General features: G+C 34.5%; 1 protein-coding gene across 3 annotated transcripts in view; it reads left to right on the top strand.

Annotated features, from left to right (window-relative positions):
• VPS13A (vacuolar protein sorting 13 homolog A) overlaps positions 1 to 20,020 on the top strand; it is a 266,825-nt gene that overhangs the window by 42,617 nt on the left and 204,188 nt on the right. For 2 of the 3 annotated variants that reach the window (XM_035029011.1, XM_035029012.1), the window contains exons 11-17: positions 798 to 925; positions 1,104 to 1,210; positions 3,537 to 3,708; positions 5,134 to 5,196; positions 5,710 to 5,839; positions 6,865 to 6,959; positions 7,321 to 7,463. In XM_035029011.1, the coding sequence (XP_034884902.1) occupies positions 798 to 925; positions 1,104 to 1,210; positions 3,537 to 3,708; positions 5,134 to 5,196; positions 5,710 to 5,839; positions 6,865 to 6,959; positions 7,321 to 7,463 (838 nt within the window). Of the gene's footprint in view, positions 1 to 797; positions 926 to 1,103; positions 1,211 to 3,536; positions 3,709 to 5,133; positions 5,197 to 5,709; positions 5,840 to 6,864; positions 6,960 to 7,320; positions 7,464 to 20,020 lie in introns of those variants that run through there. The other variant, XM_035029013.1, reaches the window with a different exon arrangement.

The raw sequence follows: 20,020 nt of genomic DNA, 5'->3' as shown, positions 1-20,020 counted from the left end.
TTACTCTGTAGATGTATCATGATGAATTTAACCAGTCTCCATTTGTTGAATATCTTCTTGTTCTACTCAAGTTCACAGTATATTTGAATGCTCAGTGTGTAAAAAAAAAAAAACCTAAGTGCTATGCCTTGGGAATGATTAAAACAAGAGGAACATATTATGTTTTTATATAGATTAGCTTATAATTTAATAGTTGATCTTGGTATAGATTCTGCTATTGTTTGTCTCTGTAAGAATATTCTTACTCTTTTTGGCACTAAATATAAAGGGTTGAGTTTAATCCATTTTAGACTATGGATTGGGCCAAGAAGGTTATCCTGGGTTAACTCACTCATCTCACCTCTCCTTTTACAAGTTAAAATGGGGCAGATGGATACATAGAAACTGATCAGAAGTTCAGAAATTATAACTCTATAATGGAAGTCAGTGGTCAAGTACAATCTTTTCTCCCTTAGCATTTTTAATGTAATTCCTTTAAATTGTATTTTTGTTAAGATTATTTTATTATACTATTTTTGCCTTTTAGAGATTGTTCCTGCTTTTTAAGGGTTATGTTGGTGTTTTGAGGGGGAGTTTACTTAGTCTTCATTTACTTAAAATATAAATTATAGGTAGGAAAAAGATAAAAGAATATTCTTTATTAATTAAATGACAGTTCATCTGACCAAATTACAGCAGTGTGGAAATCTGGGAAAGTAAGAGTATAAGAAATGAAAATATTTTCCACTTCATCCCCTTAGCACTTTGGGACTCTGAAATATAACTCAGTTTAACTTTTTAAAATTTATATTTTTCAGTTTTTCGCCCCATATCTGCTAATGCCAAACTTCAGATGAATCGGCGATCAGATTTTGACTTTTCTGCCCCCAAGATAAACCTGGATGTTGAGTTACATGACATAGCAATTGAACTTAATAAACCACAGGTGATTGTTTTAAATGAAATTTTAAATTGTGAGTTATAATTTGATAAAAGCAGAACTAAGATTTTAAATGTATTTCAAACACAATGTTACATGGTAACATTTCCTTTAATTTAATTTTTTTAACAATTGAACAAAAAATCTGAAACATTTAAGAGCCTTCATTTTTTTCATTCTTCAGTATTTCAGTGTTATGGAGCTTCTTGAATCAGTTGATATGATGACGCAAAATCTGCCATATAGGAAATTCAAACCTGATGTACCTCTTCACTATCATGCCAGAGACTGGTAAAATGACTTATGTTTTTATTTAAATTGAGGTATAATTTGACATATTAGTTTCAGGTTTATAACATAGTGATTTGATATTTATATATGTTGTAAACTGATCACCACAATAAGTCTAGTTAACATCCATCACCATATATGAGGACAGATTTTTTTAATATATATTTTTTTAATTTAATTTATTTATTTGAGAGAGAGAGAGTGAGAGCACAAGATGGGGGAAGGTCAGAGGGAGAAGCAGATTCCCTGCTGAGGAGGGAGCCCAATGCGAAACTCGATCCCAGGACTCCAGGATCATGACCTGAGCCGAAGGCAGTCACTTAACCAACTGAGCCACCCAGGCGCCCCAAGGACAGATTTTTTTCTTTAGGACTTATAAGATATCTTAGCAACTTTCAAATATGCAGTATAGTGTTAACTATTGTGACCGTGCTGTACATTATATCCTATTACTTAACTTATTTTATAACTAGAAGTTTGAACCTTTTAATCCTCTTCACCCATTTCACTCACTGCCTGTGCCTCACCTCTGTCAACCACCAGTCTGTTTTCTGTATCTATGAGCTCAGTTTTTTGGTTTTTATTTTTTAAGATACCATATGTAAGTGAGATCATACTGTGTTTATCTTTCTTTGACTAATTTCACTTAGCATAATGTTGTCACAGATAGTAAGATTTCACTCCTTTTTATGACTGAATAATATTCCATTGTATATCTATATACCATATTTTCTTTATTCATTCATTTGTTGATGGACACGTAGGTGGTTTTTGTATCTTGACTACTGTATTAAAATGCTGCATTTAATATCAGGGAACATACATCTTTTTGTGCTAGTATTTTTGTTTTCTTCAGATAAATACCCAGAAGTAGAATTACTTGATCTAAAAAAAACTTTTTTAAGATTTATAAAATACAGTTTAAAAGTGAATTTATTGACTTTAAGAGTAATTTTTTAAGATACTCTTTAAGGGCAGATACATTTTGTCATTTGATTTATGGCTTTTGCTTATTATGTTAATAAAATTAAGGGATTTTTTTTTTAAACAACTTAAAAATGGAGATACTAAAATACCATTAATTAACTGTATTTTTGGGATTATTAACAACTATATCCTAGTTTGTGTCTGGCAATGTCTTTTTAAAAAAAATTCAAACTTCCGTATTAGGTGTGTTAAACCTATGTGATTAAAGTCGAAAATCAGGTTATGTGAGTCTGTAAAAGTACAGCCCCTTTTTAAAATTTAGAAGTCTTGGTATTCCGTTTATTAAGCTCTTGCTGTTTTCTAGAAGTTGCAATTACTTTTAGTTGACTCTTAATTACTAGTCAGGTTACTAAAGTGCTATTTGCCAAGTAGTACTTCAGTAGTTTTTCTGTAGAGCTATATTTTTTGTAACAAAATTCAGTGATTTTGCTTGTTGTCACTCAGGAAAGAGATAAGATTAATAATTAATGTAGTCTTAATACAAACAGGGCTGGGAAAAATCGAGTGGTCAGATAGTACACCATTTTTTTTTTCTTTTTTTTTCTTTTTATGTTAATCCCCATACATCATTAGTTTTAGATGAAGTGTTCCATGATTCATTGTTTGTGCATAACACCCAGTGCTCCATGCAGAATGTGCCCTCTTCAATACCCATCACCAGGCTAACCCATCCTCCCACCCCCCTCCCCTCTAGAACCCTGTTTGTTTTTCAGAGTCCATCGTCTCTCATGGTTCGTCTACCCCTCCGATTTCCCCCGCTTCATTCTTCCCCTCCCGCTACCTTCTTCTTCTTCTTTTTTTTTCCTTAACATATATTGCATTATTTGTTTCAGAGGTACAGATCTGAGATTCAACAGTCGTGCACAATTCACAGCGCTTACCAGAGCACATACCCTCCCCAGTGTCTTATCACCCAGTCACCCCATCCCTCCCACCCCACCCCCCACTCCAGCAACCCTCAGTTTGTTTCCTGAGATTAAGAATTCCTCATATCAGTGAGATCATATGATACATGTCTTTCTCTGTTTGACTTATTTCACTCAACATAATACCCTCCAGTTCCATCCACGTCGTTGCCAATGGCAAGATCTCATTCCTTTTGATGGTTGCATAATATTCCATTGTATATAGATACCACATCTTCTTTATCCATTCATCTGTCAGTGGACATCTTGGCTCTTTCCACAGTTTGGCTATTGATAGTACACCATTTTCAAAGTCTGGTACTATAGTGTAGTCTCTGTACTATGTATGCTGTTTTGGAGTAGAAGCAGTTTTATATTTCATACTGTTGGCTTGAAGGTGTTAAGTGAGGGGTTTGTTTTTGTTTTTTAACTAGGTGGGCTTATGCTATACAAGGTATTCTTGAAGTAAATGTCTGCCCCCGGTTACGGATGTGGTCATGGAAGCATATTAGAGAACACAGGCAAAAAATGAAGCAGTATAAAGAACTGTATAAAAAAAAGATAACAACTAAGAAGCCAACTGGTGAAATTCTCATGTCTTTGGAGGTAAGCATATTTAGAAGTTGTTGAATATTTTGTACTACATAATTCCTCATTTGTTTTAATTTTGACTGCCATTGCTTTTACTTAGACTTTTTCATACTCCTGTTCTTCACTTCAGTTGGGTGATATAACCTCTGGTGATACTCTCCTGTTAGCTGTTGGAATTTCAGATTATTGTCAATCTGGAGAGTTTTGGGTTCATGCAAATAGTAACTTGAAACCTCACATTATGACTTTTTTAACCTCAAAGCCTAAAAAGTGTTTGCTACATTGATTCCAGTCTTTTCTGTGTTGGTTTCAAAGCCTTATACTACCTGTCACCACTCCATTTCCCCGTTACCATCTAATGGCATTAATTTCCTGTCTTTTTTTTTTTTATTTGAGACAGAGAGAACGAGAGAGAGAGAGCACATGAGAGGGGGGAGGGTCAGAGGGAGAAGCAGGTTCCTTGCTGAGCAGGGAGCCTGATGCGGGACTCGATCCCGGGACTCCAGGATCATGACCTGAGCTGAAGGCAGTCGCTTAACCGACTGAGCCACCCAGGCACCCCAATTTCCTGTCTTTTATACATACTATGCTTATACTTGTAGCCAAGTCCATCTGCCTTTCCTCATCTCTGTTTATTCCAGTTTTACTCATTCCTCAAGCTCTGTGTAAGTCCCATCTCTTGTACAAACTTTCCTGAATTTTCTGCCCATTCAGAGTCCCTTTTCTCTTCATTCTTGTGGCATTTCTAGTCTTCACCAGCAACTTTACATTTCATTATCTGTCTTGAGAATTCCCTAAATACTAGTGTTATCTGTTAGCGTTATGGTATATTCTAGAAGGGATTGTTCTATGGATGGATGATGTTTAGTTTAGGGAGACTGAGGAGAGATAGCCTCTTGAAATTAATGTAACCATTCTGAATCTAGGCCAATTTCCAATTAGGAGCTCCCTAAAGATTGAGTTTTATTTTTATGTTTGAAGTAGGAGACTTTCTGCAGAAAGATCTATTTGGAATATATTAAAGATGACACACCAACTGTGCGTATAATATGAAGGATTTAGAATTATATTTTTAGTTGAAAGTGACACTAATGTATTTACCCTCAGTTGTAGTTAGAACCCAAATAAAGGTCATTTTAAACAGTGCCTATATAGTATCTTTTAGTACGGGTCTGTAAATCTTAATATGACACCTATATGCATGACATGTATGATTTCTTTAAGAAAGTTACTCTATCATTGCTAATTTCCAAGCTGACATATATACAAGCACTGCTTCTCAGAATTTAAAAGAGGTATTATGTTGGTGGATGATCCGTTTTTTGCTTCCTATCTTTATTGCAGCAGTTTGTTAGATTATATAGGAAATTTTATTTTTATAATCTTTCTATAGACTATGTAAAGTTACTCATTTAAACACACTTTTGTTTATATTTTAAGGAGTTGGAAAAGACCTTGGATGTATTTAATATAACTATATCAAGACAACAGGCAGAAGTTGAGGTAATTCCACATTATCTTTCAATTCGTAAAAATCTAGATTCCATGTAGATTTGACAGATGCAGTGGTATAATTAGTGTTGGGCTGTAATATACTGTTTCCTAAAAGGGGTTCAAATTTGCTTCTTTGTGGTATAAGAAAAATAGATTTGATGTTTTGCCCCATACATTTGAATTAGCTCCTGTGGGGGGAAAATTCTTGCTGAGTAATTTGGCTAAGTAATTCTTGCTAAATAATTATCAAACACTGAGTTCCTATGAAGGTGAAAATCCAATCTGGGGGTGGGGGGGCGGCGGGGTGGTGTGATTACCGTGACTTGTAAGACAGTAGGGCTGTCTACCTGGAAATTCTAAATTCTTACGTTTGGCTTATGTTGCATTACTTTGTTTTGTTGTCCGTTTGTTCATTGTTTACATTTTTTCACTGGAATAGTTAAATTTAGTAAATGTCATTTTTCTGTTAGATTGCTAAATAAAGGATAATTTGTCATTTATTTGAAAATTTAATCATTTTAGGTAAAGAAAGCTGGATATAGGATTTTCAGAGAAGGAGCAAAAGATTCAGAGGAAAATAAAGGATGGTTTAGCTGGCTGTGGACTTGGTCAGAACCAAGAAGTAAAGAACAACCAGATGTTAAGCCTGGAAGTAGGTCCATTTCATTTTATAGAGAGTGTAGTTAATCATTAGGTTAATTTAGTGCAACTAATCATCAGTTGTGAAAGCAAAGTTTTGCAGAAAAAATTTTTTTTTTCTTTATTTGTTTGATAGAGACAGCGAGAGAGGGAACACACAAGCAGGGGGAGTGTGAGAGGGAGAAGCAGGCTTCCCACTGAAGCAGGGAGCCAGATACGGGCCTTGATCCCAGGACCCTGGGATCATGACCTGAGCAAAAGGCAGACACTTAACGACTGAGCCACCCAGGTGCCCCTGCAGAAAATTTTCTAACTAAAATAAACATTAAAAGCATATATATATGTATCATATATAATTTATCCTTATTATCAATAAAATTACTATTAAAACATTGTACATGTATACATCAAATAAAAATTAAATTTTTTATCTTAATGTTTACAAAAGAGCTTTATGCTCAGGATTTAATAATGTGTAAATTCCCAAGGGTATGAACCATTGTAAATTTTTGTTGAAATTATTTCTTGGAAAGGTTTTTGTTTCCTTACCAAATGTTTAAGATCATAGCTTTGGAGACTTAGGGGCTTAAGTTTGTATCCTGGATCTATCACTTACTGGCAGCGTAGCCCAGGCAAATTATTTAAATTCCCAAAACTTCAATTTTATCCTCTGTAAAATGGGAAATTATGATATTAGTGTTACTTACTTTGTATGCTAAGTATGTTGCTTAGCACAGTACACTAAGTGCCTAATAGTCATTTTGTGAGCTTGCTTAATCCAAATATTTAGAAATTTCTATTGCTAAATTCATATATTTAGCAGTTTATATTTTTGGAGGCTAATCCTTCTAAAATTGCCGGTGCCATCCTAACATTCAGTGATTATAATTTCTTTTTTCTTTTTTTTGAGATAAAATTTTTTAATTTCTTAAAAGTATAAAAAGAGAGTTGAATTTGCCAGTTGGTTAAAAGCAGCTAAATTGTGAGTTAGTTTTATCTTACCAGTTAAGAATGCAAAAAACTTCTTTATGATTATAGTTCTTGAAGAAATGTTGACCTCTGAAGAAAAAACTTTACTCTATGAAGCAATTGGCTATAGTGAAACAGCAGTTGATCCAACCTTGCCAAAAACAGTAAGATGTTTTCTTGCCTTATACCTTAGAGTTTAACGGTAGATATGCCTATTTTTAATCCTCTCAGAAATGTTACTGACTTACTCTGTGATCTTTGCCTAGTCGGTACATATTTATTTTAATTTCCAAGGTATGGATAAAAATTGCCCCTACTTTGTAGTGTTTATATGGTGATTCTTTAATATATGAAGGGTTATTTTTAAAGTATTTTTTGGTTATCGGAAAGAATAAACCATGAAGAAGAGTATTTATTGTCTTTATATATCTATATATGCATATATATACATACATATGTAAAAATATATAAATATATAAATATATATACATTTATTTTCATTTTACTTCTCTCAATATATTCTAGTTTGAAGCCATGAAGTTCTTTGTTCACTTGAAAAGTATGTCTATTGTTCTAAGGGAAAAACGAGAGACACCTGAGCTGTTAGATATTGTAGTGGAAGAATTTAGCACTTTGATTGTGCAAAGACCAGGAGCACAAGCCATTAAGTAAGTATTTTCTTTTACCGGTAAGTAGACATTTCACTGTGAGGTTGGAAGTTAGATTACAGTCTTCCCGTATTTTGTCAGGGTACTTTGGTTTAATGTATCATTATGTATTTTTAGGAACTTACGTTTTGGAATTATTAAAAATAATACAGGTTCAATAGAAAACTCTATGCTAAGGAAATGTAGAAGGACACTGAAGAATAAAACAGAAATGTCAGCAATCACACTATATAAAAAGAAACTGCACTGTCAATTTGGTTTTTATCTGGGAATATCTTTATTTTACTTTTGTTTTTAAAAATAGTTTTATTGAGATATAATTAATATCCCATGCAGTTCATCTATTTAAAGTGTACAACTCGTGTTTATCACACTTGTGGTATCATATACCAAATTCGCATTGGTATATTTACAGAGTTGTGCAACAATTACCATTATCTTTTTTTTTTTTTTTAAGATTTTATTTTATTTATTCATGACAGAGAGAGAGAGAGAGGCAGAGGGAGAAGCAGGCTCCCAAGGAGCAGGGAGCCTGATGTGGGACTCGATCCCAGGACCCTGAGATCATGACCTGAGCCGAAGGCAGACGCTTAACCATCTGAGCCACCCAGGCGCCCCAGCCATTATCTTAATTCTAGTACATTTTGACACCCTAAAAAAAGAAATCCTTTTTAGCAGTCACTCCCCATTCTCCCCTCTCCCCGGTGTATGGCAACAACTAGTTTAATTTCTATTTCTAAGAATTTGTCTGTTGGAGGCATTTCATATGAATGGAATCATACAATATATGGCCTTTTCTGTCCAGCTTCTTTCACTTAGCATGATATTTTCACGGTTCATTTACGGTATAGCTTGAATTAGTGTTTTAATTTTTTTCTATTGCACGATAATATTCCATTGTATGGATATACCACATTTTGTTTGCCCATTCATCAGATGATGGATATTTGGTTTGTTTCTTCTTTTTGGCTGTTATGAATAATGTTGCTCTGGATATTTACAGACAATATTTTGTATGGGCAATAAGGCTTAAATTTTTCCGGGTATGTACTTAGGAGCAGAATTGTTTCCTCATATGGTAACTCTGTATTTAACTTTTTGAGGAATTGCCAGATTGTTTTCCAAAGCAGCTGCACCATTGTATATTCACACCAGCAGTATTTGAGGTTTCTTATTAATCTGTATCATTGCTAACACTTTTGAATTAGAGCCATCCTGATGGGTGTGAGTTGATATTTCATTGTTGTCTTAATTTGCATTTCCCTGATAGCTAACAGTATTGAGCATCTTTTCTTGTGCTTATTGGTTGCTTCTGTATATTCTTTAGAGAAATGTATATTAACTTATTTTGCCCATTTTTAAATTGAGTTGTCTTTTCATTCAGTTTTAAGAGTTCTATATATATTATTGATGAGAATCCTTTATCTCATAAGAAATTTATAATTTCTCTTATTCATTGTTTTTTGGTGGTATTCTTTGCCAGATGTTTTTGGTTTTCATGAAGTCCAGTTTATTTTTTGTTGTTGCAATGAAGACTCAAGAAGTCTTTGCCTAACTCAAGGACACAGAGATAAATTCCTGTGTATTCTTGTGAGAATTTTACACTTTCATTTCTTAAATTAGGTTTATGACCCATTTTGAGTTAACATTTATATATGGTGTGAGTTTGGGGTTCAACTTCGTTCTTTTGCATGAGGTTATTCATTTGTCCCAGCAACATTTGTTGCAAAACCTTATATCCCCATTGAATGATCTTGATACCCTCATCAAAAAGAGTTTACCATAAATGTGAGAATTTATTTCTGGACTTTTTTCTATTTCCATTGATCTCTACAACCTTCTGCCAGTAGTACACTATGTTGATTACTATAGCTTTGTAGTAGAATTTGAAATTAGAAAGTTTATCCTCCAGTTTTGTTTTCTTTTTCAAGATGGTTTTAGCTCTTAGGATATTCTTGAATTTCTTTGTATCCATTTTTGCCAAAAATTTCAGCTTAGATTTGATAAGGATTTTGTTGAATCTGTAGATCAGTTTTTGGTACTGACATTTAAATGGTATTATCTTAAAGTGCATGAATATTGGATGCCTTTCCACTTATTTATCCTCATTAATTTCAACAGTGTTTTATACTTTTCCGAGTACAAGTTTTATATCTTGTTTGAAAAGTATATTCTCATGTATTTTATTGTTTTTGATGCTGTATGGGAGGAAAGCGTTTTCCTCAACCCTTTTTGAGTGCCTGGCTGCATCTGAAAATTAAATCTGACCAAGATTAGCAAGGGAGAAGCATACAGATTTATTTAACAAAAGTTTAATAAAAGAACCTTCATAATGAAGATTGAAAGAACCAGTTAGACTAGACTATGTTAGGTTTGATGAAGAGTGGACAGTTGTGAAGGAATATGATAGGTCAAGGGAGTGTAAGGTAAGTATGGTAGACTGGGAGAAACTTAGCAAGCCCTGTTTTTTAGGACTCCTCTCAGTTTACCTTTGTTTTTAGAGATAAGGATGCTTTTTTCCTCTAGCTATAGGGAGGGCACCTATTATGTGAAGATTTTATGACCTGTTTGAGGGGGGGAAGGGTACGGGACTATCAGAGTGACCTTGCTTCTGCTGTTTTCTCAAATTCCTTCAACTTAAAATACTTACTATGCCAAGGTGCCATATTTTGGGGGTAATGTGTCCTGAACCCCATCAGTGCTTACAAGTGGCATCATGTTCTTAATTTCATTTTTGGATTGTTGATTACAAGTGTGTAGAAATATAATTGATTTTTGTATATTGATCTATTACCCTGCAGCCTTGATAAACTTGTTAATTAGTTCCAATAGTTTTTATTAAATTCCTTAGGATTTTCTGCATACATGAGCGTTGCATCTGCAAATAGAGATAGTTTTACATCTGTATTTCCAATGTGGACACCTTTTCTTTCATTTCTTAATTGCCCTTGTTTGAACCTTCAGTACTGTGTTGAATGGAAGTGGTCAGAAGGCATCTTTTTCTAGTTCTTTATCTTAAGGAGAAGAGTTCAGTCTTTTGAATATGATGTTAAATGTGGGCTTTTCATAGATGCCTTTTATCAGTTTTGAGAAATCCCCTTCTATTTCTAGTTTGTTGAGTTTTTGGCTTTTGTTTATGTTGGGGTTTTTTTGTTTTGCATGAAAGTTTGTTAGATTTTGTTAAATGCATTTTCTGTGTTCCTTGAGAAGATTGTGTAGTTTATGTCCTTTTTTCTTTTGATTTATACCTTTTTTTAAAGTATTCACCTTAGTTGATTTTTCATATGATAAAAATCATGGTATATTCTTTTGGTTGTTGTGTATGATCTTTTTTATGTACAGCTGGATTTGGTTTGTTGGTGAGGATTTTTATGTCTGTTCATGAGAATACTGGTCTATAGTTTTTTTGTGATGACTTTATTTTTTTAGGATAATACTGTCCTTATAAAATGAGTTGGGAAATGTTCCCTCCTCTTTGGAGTAGTTTGTAAAGAACTGGTATTCTTCATTAAACGTTTGGTGGTAGAATTCACCAGTAATGTCACTGGGGCCTGAGCTTTCCTTTGTGGGAAGTTTTTAAATTATTAACTTAATCTGTACGTGTCCTTAGGTCTCTTTACGTTTTTCATTTTTTTTTTCCAGTCAGTTTCAGTAGTTCCTTTTCAGGAATTTGCCCATTTCATTTAAGCTGTCTAATTTGTTGACACGTAGTTGTTTACAGTATTACCATGTAATCTTTTTTTTCTGTGAGGTTGGTAATTCGTCTTTCACTGTAATTTTTTTGAGTCTTTGCTCTTATTTCTTAGACTACTTAAATTTTGTTGATCTTTTAAAAAAAAAACAGTTTTGGTCTTTTTTTTTTCTATATTTTTTTCCATTCTCTGTTTTATTAATTTGTCCTCTAACCTTTATATTTTTTTTTTTTACTTTGCTTGCTTTAGGCTTAGGTTACTTTGCTTTTTTCAAGTATCTTTAACTGGTATGATAGTGATTTGGGAATTTTTTTTTTGTGAATGTATGCATTTACTAATTCATTAATTTTATTTTAATGACTATTGAAGTAAAATTGACATCATAAAATTAATCATTCTAAAGAGTATAATTCAGTGGGATTTATATGTTCATAATGTTGAATAATCACCACCCCTATCTAGTCAAAATATCATTACCACAAAGTGAAAACCCCATACTTATTAAGAATCACTCCTCTCCTCCTGGCTCTTGGAAGACACGAGTCTGCTTTCTGTTTTTGGATATGTCATATAATGGAATCATACATTACGTGACCTCTTGTGTCTGGTTTATTTCACTTAGCATAATGTTTTCAAGGCTCATCCATGTTGTTCTGTATATCAGAATTTCATTCCTTTTTTTTTTTTTTTAAAGATTTTATTTATTTATTAGAGAGTGAGAGAGAGCATGAGAGGGGAGAGGGTCAGAGGAGAAGCAGACTCCCCACTGAGTGGGGAGCCCGATGTGGGACTCGATCCTGGGACTCCAGGATCACAACCTGAGCTGAAGGCAGTTGCTTAACCAACTGAGCCACCCAGGTGCCCTCCTTTTTAAGACTGCACAATATTCCATTGTATATATTTATCACATTTTGCTTATTCTATTCATCTGTTCTATGGAAATTTGAGTTTTTTCCACCTTTTGGCTATTGTGATACCACAGTGAACATTCATGAGTGTGGATTTGAGTACACATTCTTTTGCTGTGCACCTAGGAATGGAATTGCTGAGTCATAGCATGATTCTGTTTTTAACTTTTTGAGGAAGCGCCAATGTGTTTTTCATAGGGTTGACAGTTTTACATTTCCATTAGCAGTGTACAAGGATTTCAAATTTTCCATATTCTTCCCAACACTTATTTTCTTGTATGTGCTTTTAAATTATAGTTATTCTTTTGGGTGTGAAATGTGGTTTCTCATTGTGTTTATTTGTATTTCCTTAATGTCTAATGATATTCAGCATCTTTTCATGTGGATGTTGACATCTTCACATACATCTTCACTGGGTCCGTTTTTAAAATTGGGTTATTCTTTTTGTTGAGTTGTAAAAATACTTTATATATGCTAGACTCTAGATACATGATATTTACTTCCATTCTTTAGCTTGTCCTTGCATTTTCTTGATAATGTCCTTTGATGCACTGTTTTTAATTTTGATGAAGTATAATTTATCTGGTTTATTTTTCTGTCATTGCTTATGCTTTTGATATAATATGTAAGAAGATTTGTCTAACCAAAGATTATGGAAATCTAGTCCTATATTTTCTAAGAGTATTAAAGTTCTAACTCTTAGGTTTATGATCCACAGTGAGTTAGGTTTTGTATATGGTATAGACAGTGAATACAGTTTGATTCACTTGTATGTGGATATCTAGGTGTCCTAAGACCACTTGTTAAATTATTTTTCCCCATTGAATGATCTTGTTATCCTTGTTGAAAATCATTTGGTCATAAATATATGGCTTTATTTCTGGACTCTAAATTCTATTTCCTTCCATTCTATAGACTCATTGGGTCTATCTATATGTCAATTCCACACTGCTTTGACTACTGTAGCTTTGTAGTAAATTTTGAAATTGGAAAGTGCAAGTCTTCCATCTTGTTGTACTTTTTCAAGAATATTTTGGATATTTGGATCCCTTGCAAATCCATATGAATTTGAGGATTTGGCTTTTCCATTTCACACAAAAGCTCCTTTGAATTTGATAGGGATTACCTTAAATTTATAGATTGCTTTCAGTAGTATTGCTATCAAAACAATATTAGGTCTCCCAATCAATGAGTATAGATATCCTTCCATTTATTTAGGTATTTCTACGTTTTTTTCTAGCATTATTTTGTTCACTGTTCAAGTCTTTTTTGGTTAAATATTTTCTTAAATGTTTATCGTTTTGGATGGTAATATGATGGAATTGTGTCAATTTCCTCTTCAATTTAGTCATTGTAGATGTATAGCAGCATAGTTGATTTTTAGGTGTTGATCTTGTGCTTGCAGCTTTGCTGAATTATTAACTCTAATTATTTTTTTGTAGATCCTTTGGGATTTTCTATGTACCCTTGATCCTTGAACAACATGGGTTTGAACTGCGTGGGTTCACTTACCTATCATGGTTTTTTTTTCCCCCAGTACTGCAAATGTATTTTCTCTCCCTTAATGATTTTTAAAAAATTTCTCTATTGTAAGAATACAGCATAAAACACATATTACAAAGTATGGATCATTGACTGTTAATGCTGCTGGGAAGCCTTCTCATCCATGGTAGGCTATTAGGAATTTGGGGAAACGAAAGTTGTATGTGGATTTTTGACTCTGCAGGCTGTCATTGGCCCTAACCCCTGTGTTGTGATGCCATACATGAATAGATTTTCATTTTTTCCTTTCCAATTAGGTACCTTTAATTTCTTTTTCCTGACTAACTACTTTGGCTGGAACTTCTAGAACAGAGTTCAAAGTGAGCATCCTTGTCTTGTTCATGGTTTTGGAGGGAAAGCTTTTGGTCTTTTACCAGTGAGTATGATTCTAGTCATAGGTTTTTTTTTTGGTTTTTAAGAAATTCCCTTCTTCAGGTTGAGGAAGTACACTTGTATTCCCTAGTTCTTGAAAAATTTTTTAATGATTTTGGATTTTTAAAAATGCTTTTTTTTTGCATCATTTGAGATGATCATGTGACTTTGTCATTCTATTAATAGATTGTTTTATTGTTTTTCTTATTTCCAACCACCATCAAATAGATTCCTAGAATAAATCCTACCTGGTCATGATGAGTAATCTTTTTAATAGGTTGTTAAATTTGGTTTGCTAGTATTTCTTTTTTTTTAAGATTTTAATTATTTATTTGAGACAGAGGGAGAGTGCATGTGCATAAGCCGGCTGTGGGGGGCGGAGGCGCAGAGGGAGAGGGAGAAGCAGACTCCCCACTGAGCAGGGAGCCTGACGCAGCTTGATCCCAGGACCCCAGGATTATGACTTAAGCCAAAGGCAGATGCTTAACTGACTGAGCCACCCAGGCGCCCCAGTTTGCTAGTATTTTGTTGAAGTTTTTGCATCTATCTTCATAAGGGATATGGGTCTTTAATTTTGTTTTTCTCAGAATGAGTTAGGAGGTGTTCCCTCTTCTGTTTTCTGGAAGAATTTCAGAAGGATTGATACTAATTTTTCTTTAAATATTTTATAGAAATCACTGGTGAAACCATCTGGTCTTGGACTCTTCTTTCTTTGTTGGGAGGTTGATTACTTTTGGAGGTTGATTATGGATTCGATTTACTTACTACTTATAAATCTGTTCTGATTTTCTGTTTTCTCTTGAGGCAGTTTTTGTAATCTTTATGTTTCTAGAAATTTGTCCATTTAGGTTATTTTCTTGGTGTCCTGTCATTTACAATACATTTTTATAGTTATTTTTATTCCTTAAAGGTATGTAATAATGCCTTCAGTTTCATTTCTGACTTTAGTTATTTGTATCTTTCCTCTTTTTTTTTTTTTTCTTAGTCTAGGTAAACGTTTATTATTCCTGTGAGCCGTGGGTTTAGTCTTTTTTTTCTAGTCATTGAGGTATAAAGCAAGGTTATTGATTTGATATCTTTTGTTTTCTGATGTAGTTACTTACAGATAGAAATCTCCTTATGAGCATCACTGTGGATACATCCCTTGAGTTTTGTCATGCTACATTTAATTTACGTTCATTTCAAAGTATTTTCTAATTTTTGTGTTGTGTTTTTTTTTTTTCCCCGCCTATTGATTGCTTAAGAATATTTTGTTCAGGGCGCCTGGGTGGCTCAGTTGGTTAAGCAACTGCCTTCGGCTCAGGTCATGATCCTGGAGTCCCGGGATCGAGTCCCACATCAGGTTCCCTGCTCAGCAGGGAGTCTCCTTCTCCCTCTGATCCTCCCCCTCTCATGCTCTCTGTCTCCCATTCTCTCTCTCAGATAAATAAATAAAATCTTTTTAAAAAAATATTTTGTTCAGGTGGCACATATTTGAGAAACTCCAAATTTTTGCTTCTGGAAATTTACCAGAAACTTTGGAATTCACCTCCAAGATTTCCAGCTTTAATGTCATTGTGAATGGTCATTGGAGAGGATTTTTTTTTTTTTGTATAACTTCATTCCGTAAAGTTTTAAAGACCTGTTTTGTGGCCAAACAGCTGTTTTTTCTTGGAGACTGTTCTAGTGCCTACACTTGAATGTGTATTCTGCTGTTGGGTGGAATGTTCTATATAGGTTATATATAATTGGTTTGTAGTTTTGTTCAGATTCTCTATTACTTTATTGTGTCTTGGTCTAGATGTTCTGCATTTATTTAAGATGGTATTGAAGTCTCCAACTGTTACTGTAAAATTGTCTATTTTCTCTTCAATTTCGTCAGTGTGGGATTCATATTTATAACTGTTGTATCTTCGAATTTACCCTTTTTATCAATATATAGTGAACATTTTTTTTACTAAAAGACTGTTTTGTATGATATTAATGTAAACACTGTTCTCATTTGGCTACAAGTTGCCTAGATTCTTTTTCCATCCCTTCACTCTCAACTTTTGTGTCTGAATATGAAGTGAATCTCTTGTGCACAATGTATTGTATCTAGTTTTTTTTTTAATCTGTTCTCCCAGTCTCAATCTTTGAATTGGTGAGTTTAATAGCATTGACATCTAAAGTGATCACTGTTAAGGAAGGATTTATGCCATTTGTTTACTGTATGTCTTCATACCTTCCCCCTCAACCCCAACTCCTCCAACTCTGCCTTCCTTTTGTTTGATTTCTTTTTGATTCTGTCTACATTTCTTTTTCTGTATACATTTTAGTCACTGCCTTGGTGGATACATGGAAATTGAAATTAACGTTCTAAATTTAAGACAATATAGTTTAAATCGATACCAACTTATTTTCAGTAATCTACAAAAACTTTGCTCCTACACAGATACGTTCTTCCCCTTCATTGTGTTCACAGGTTACATCTTTATATATACATTGCATTCCTGTCAGTCTAGATTTATGATTGTTTTGTGCATTTTTCTTTAAATCCTAGAGGAAGTAGAGTAGTTAGAAACCAAAAATAAATAACACTGGCTTTTATATTTATCTATGTAGTATCCTTACCAGAGTTCTTTATTTCTGTAGTTTATAGGGTACTGTATCCTTTCATTTTAGCCTGTAAGACCCCTTTTAACATTTTTTCTAGGCAGATCTACTGTTGACAAACTGCCCCAGCTTTTTTTTTTTTTCATCTGTAAATGTCTTAATTTCTTTGCATTTTAGGTTAGTTTTGCTAGATGGAATTCTTGGTTCACATTTTAAAAATTTCAATATTTTGAGTATATCATCCCACCGCCTTTTGGATTCCATGGTTTCTGATAGATCAGCTCTTAACTTATTACCTTTGCATAGGATGAGTTGGTTCTCTCTTGCCGCTTTCAAGATACTATCTTTGTTTTTGTTTTTGACTGATTATACTGTGTTCTGTGTGGGTCTTTAGAGTTGATCTTTATTATAGAGTGCATTCAGCTTCGATGTGTAGATTTTTGGCTTTTATCAAATTTGACAAATTTGGGGCCATTATTTTTTCAGATATTCTTTTTGTCCCTTTTTCTCTTCTGAGACTCCCAGAATACATATGTAGGTCTGCTTATGGTCTCCCACCTTAGGCACTGTTTACTGATCTTTGTTCTTTTTTCTTTTCTTTCTTTCTTTCTACCTCCTTTCTTCCTTTCTCCCTTTCCCTTTCCCTTTTTTCTTTTTCTTTCTCTTTTTTTCTGATTTTTTTTTTTTACTAATTCTGATTTTTATTTTTAGTGTGATACAGCTAATGTTTTTTTAATTTTATTATGTTATGTTAATCACCATACATTACATCATTAGTTTTTGATGTAATGTTCCATGATTCATTGTTTGCATGTAACACCCAGTGCTCCATGCAGTACTTGCCCTCTTTAATACCCATCACCAGGCTAACCCATCCCCCCCGCCCCCAGAATCCTCAGTTTGTTTCTCAGAGTCCATAGTCTCTCATGGTTAATCTCCCCCTCCGATTCCCCCCCCCTTCATTTTTCCCTTCCTACTATCATTTTTTTTTTTTAACATGTATTATTTGTTTCAGATGTATAGGTCTGTGATTCATCAGTCTTACACAATTCACAGCACTCACCATAGCACATATCCTTTCTAGTGTCCCACCCCATCCCTCCAACCCCCCACCACTCCAGCAACCCTCAGTTTGTTTCCTGAGATTAAGAATTCCTCATATCAGTGAGATCATATGATACATGTCTTTCTCTGATTGACTTATTTCGCTTAGCATAATACTCTCTAATTCCATCCACTTTGTTGCAAATGGCAAGATCTCATTCCTTTTGATGGCTGCATAATATTCCATGGTATATATATACACCACATCTTCTTTATCCATTCATCTGTCGATGGGCATCTTGGCTCTTTCTGTAGTTTGGCTATTGTGGACATTGCTGCTATAAACATCGGGGTGCACGTACCCCTTCAGATCGCTACAGTTGTATCTTTGGGGTAAATACCCAGTAGTGCAATTGCTGGATCGTATGGTAACTCTATTTTCAACTTTTTGAGGAACCTCCATACTGTTTTCCAGAGTGGCTGTACCAGCTTGCATTCCCACCAACAGTGTAGGAGGGTTCTCCTTTCTCTGCATCCTCGCCAACATCTGTCGTTTCCTGACTTGTTAATTTTAGCCATTCTGACTGGTGTGAGGTGGTATCTCCTTGAGGTTTTGATTTGGATTTCCCTGATGCCGAGCGATGTTGAGCACTTTTTCATGTGTCTGTTGGCCATTTGGAAAAATGTCTTTGGAAAAATGTCTGTTCATGTCTTCTGCCCATTTCTTGATTGGATTATTCTTTGGGTGTTGAGTTTGATAAGTTCTTTATAGATTTTGGATACTAGCCCTTTATCTGATATGTCATTTGCAAATATCTTCTCCCAATCTGTCCGTTGTCTTTTGGTTTTGTTGACTGTTTCTTTTGCTTTGCAAAAGCTTTTTATCTTGAAGTCCCAGTAGTTCATTTTTGCCCTTGCTTCCCTTGCCTTTGGTGATGTTTCTAGGAAGAGGTTGCTGCGGCTGAGGTCAAAGAGGTTGCTGCCTGTGTTCTCCTCTAGGATTTTGATGGACTCCTGTCTTCTCTTCCTTCCTTCCTCCTTTCCTTTCCCTCCCTTTTCTTTTCTTTTCTTTCTCCCCCCCTCTTCCTCCCTTCCTCCCTTTGTTTTTTGGGAGAGAAGTGGGGAGAAGGAGAGAGAGATTCCTAAGCAGGCTCCATGCTCAGTATGGAGCCCAACTGAGGGCTTGATCTCAGGACCCCAAGATCATGACCTGAGTCGAAATTAAGAGTCGGAGGCTTAACTGACTGAGCCACCCAGGCACCCTTCTTCATTCCTTTTTCATTCAGTTCCTCAGACTCTGTAATTTCACTTGTCTGTATTCAATTTTGCTGATTCTTTCTTTTCGCTTCTCAAATCTGCTGTTGACCTTTTCTAATGTTTTTTTTTTTTTTTCCTTTTAACTGTTGTACTTTTGTCTAGAAACTTTGGTCGTATTTTACACTTTCTATCTCGTTTATATTCTGTTTCTACATCTTTTACCTGGATTTTTTTTTTACTACTTTGTCCATGATTTCCTTTAGCTTTTAGAGCCCATTTAAGACAGCTTGTTTATTGTTAGTACATTGTTCCTGTGTATGGTTTGTAATTTATTTGTTTAAAAATCGGCATTTTGAACTGTATAATGTATTAACTATGGAAATTAGATTCTCTCACCTGGGTTTGTTGTTTATTGTTGAGGGCTGTAGTCCTCCATTTGTTTACTTACTTTAGTGGGTAGAAATAGTTCCTCCAAAAAGTTATGTCAAGTTCTGACCCTTAGTACCTGTGACTGTAACCTTATTTTGAAATAGGGTCTTTCTAGATATAATGAAGTTGATGAGTAAAGATGAATTTAAAGCAGATTAGAGTCTAATCTACCATAGATTAGAGTGGGCTCTAATTCAATGACTGGTGTTCTTATAAGAAAAGGGAAATTTTAACACAGATACAGCAGAAACAGGAAGATTGGAGAAGAAGATTTGAAGACAGACACACAGAAGAATGCCTGTGATATGATAGTAATAAGCATAATATATGTCTAGGCCAACTTATACCAAGGATTCCTGGCAATAACCAGAATCTTGTAGAAAGTCATGGAACATATCCCTCTGAGCCTCCAGAAGGAACCAACAGGTTTCAGACCTCTGGCCTCTGTATCTGTGAGCGAATAAGTGCTTGTTTTAAGTTGCAATGTTTGTGATAATTTATTACAGCAGCCCTAGCAAATGAATACAGTGAATTTTCCAAACTATTTTTGAGAAGACTATTCTTTGTCATTTGTGATAACTGAAGTATGTGTTCCATTATTTCAGTGAGTAGGCAGTGAACTGACATTTCCTTAAATTCCTGAAACCAAAACAGAGAAATACTCTGTAGTCCTTGTACTTGACTTTGATCTCTGGCACTTCAGTGCTGTGCCAGGCTTCCTACATCTCTGCCTTGACAT

Source organism: Mirounga leonina, unplaced genomic scaffold (genome assembly GCF_011800145.1).
Source record: "Mirounga leonina isolate KUSES-001 unplaced genomic scaffold, KU_Mleo_1.0 Mir_224, whole genome shotgun sequence".
Lineage (NCBI taxonomy): Eukaryota > Metazoa > Chordata > Mammalia > Carnivora > Phocidae > Mirounga > Mirounga leonina.
The sequence above is the reverse complement of the archived record's forward strand: the minus strand, read 5'-3'. Positions and strand labels throughout refer to the sequence as shown.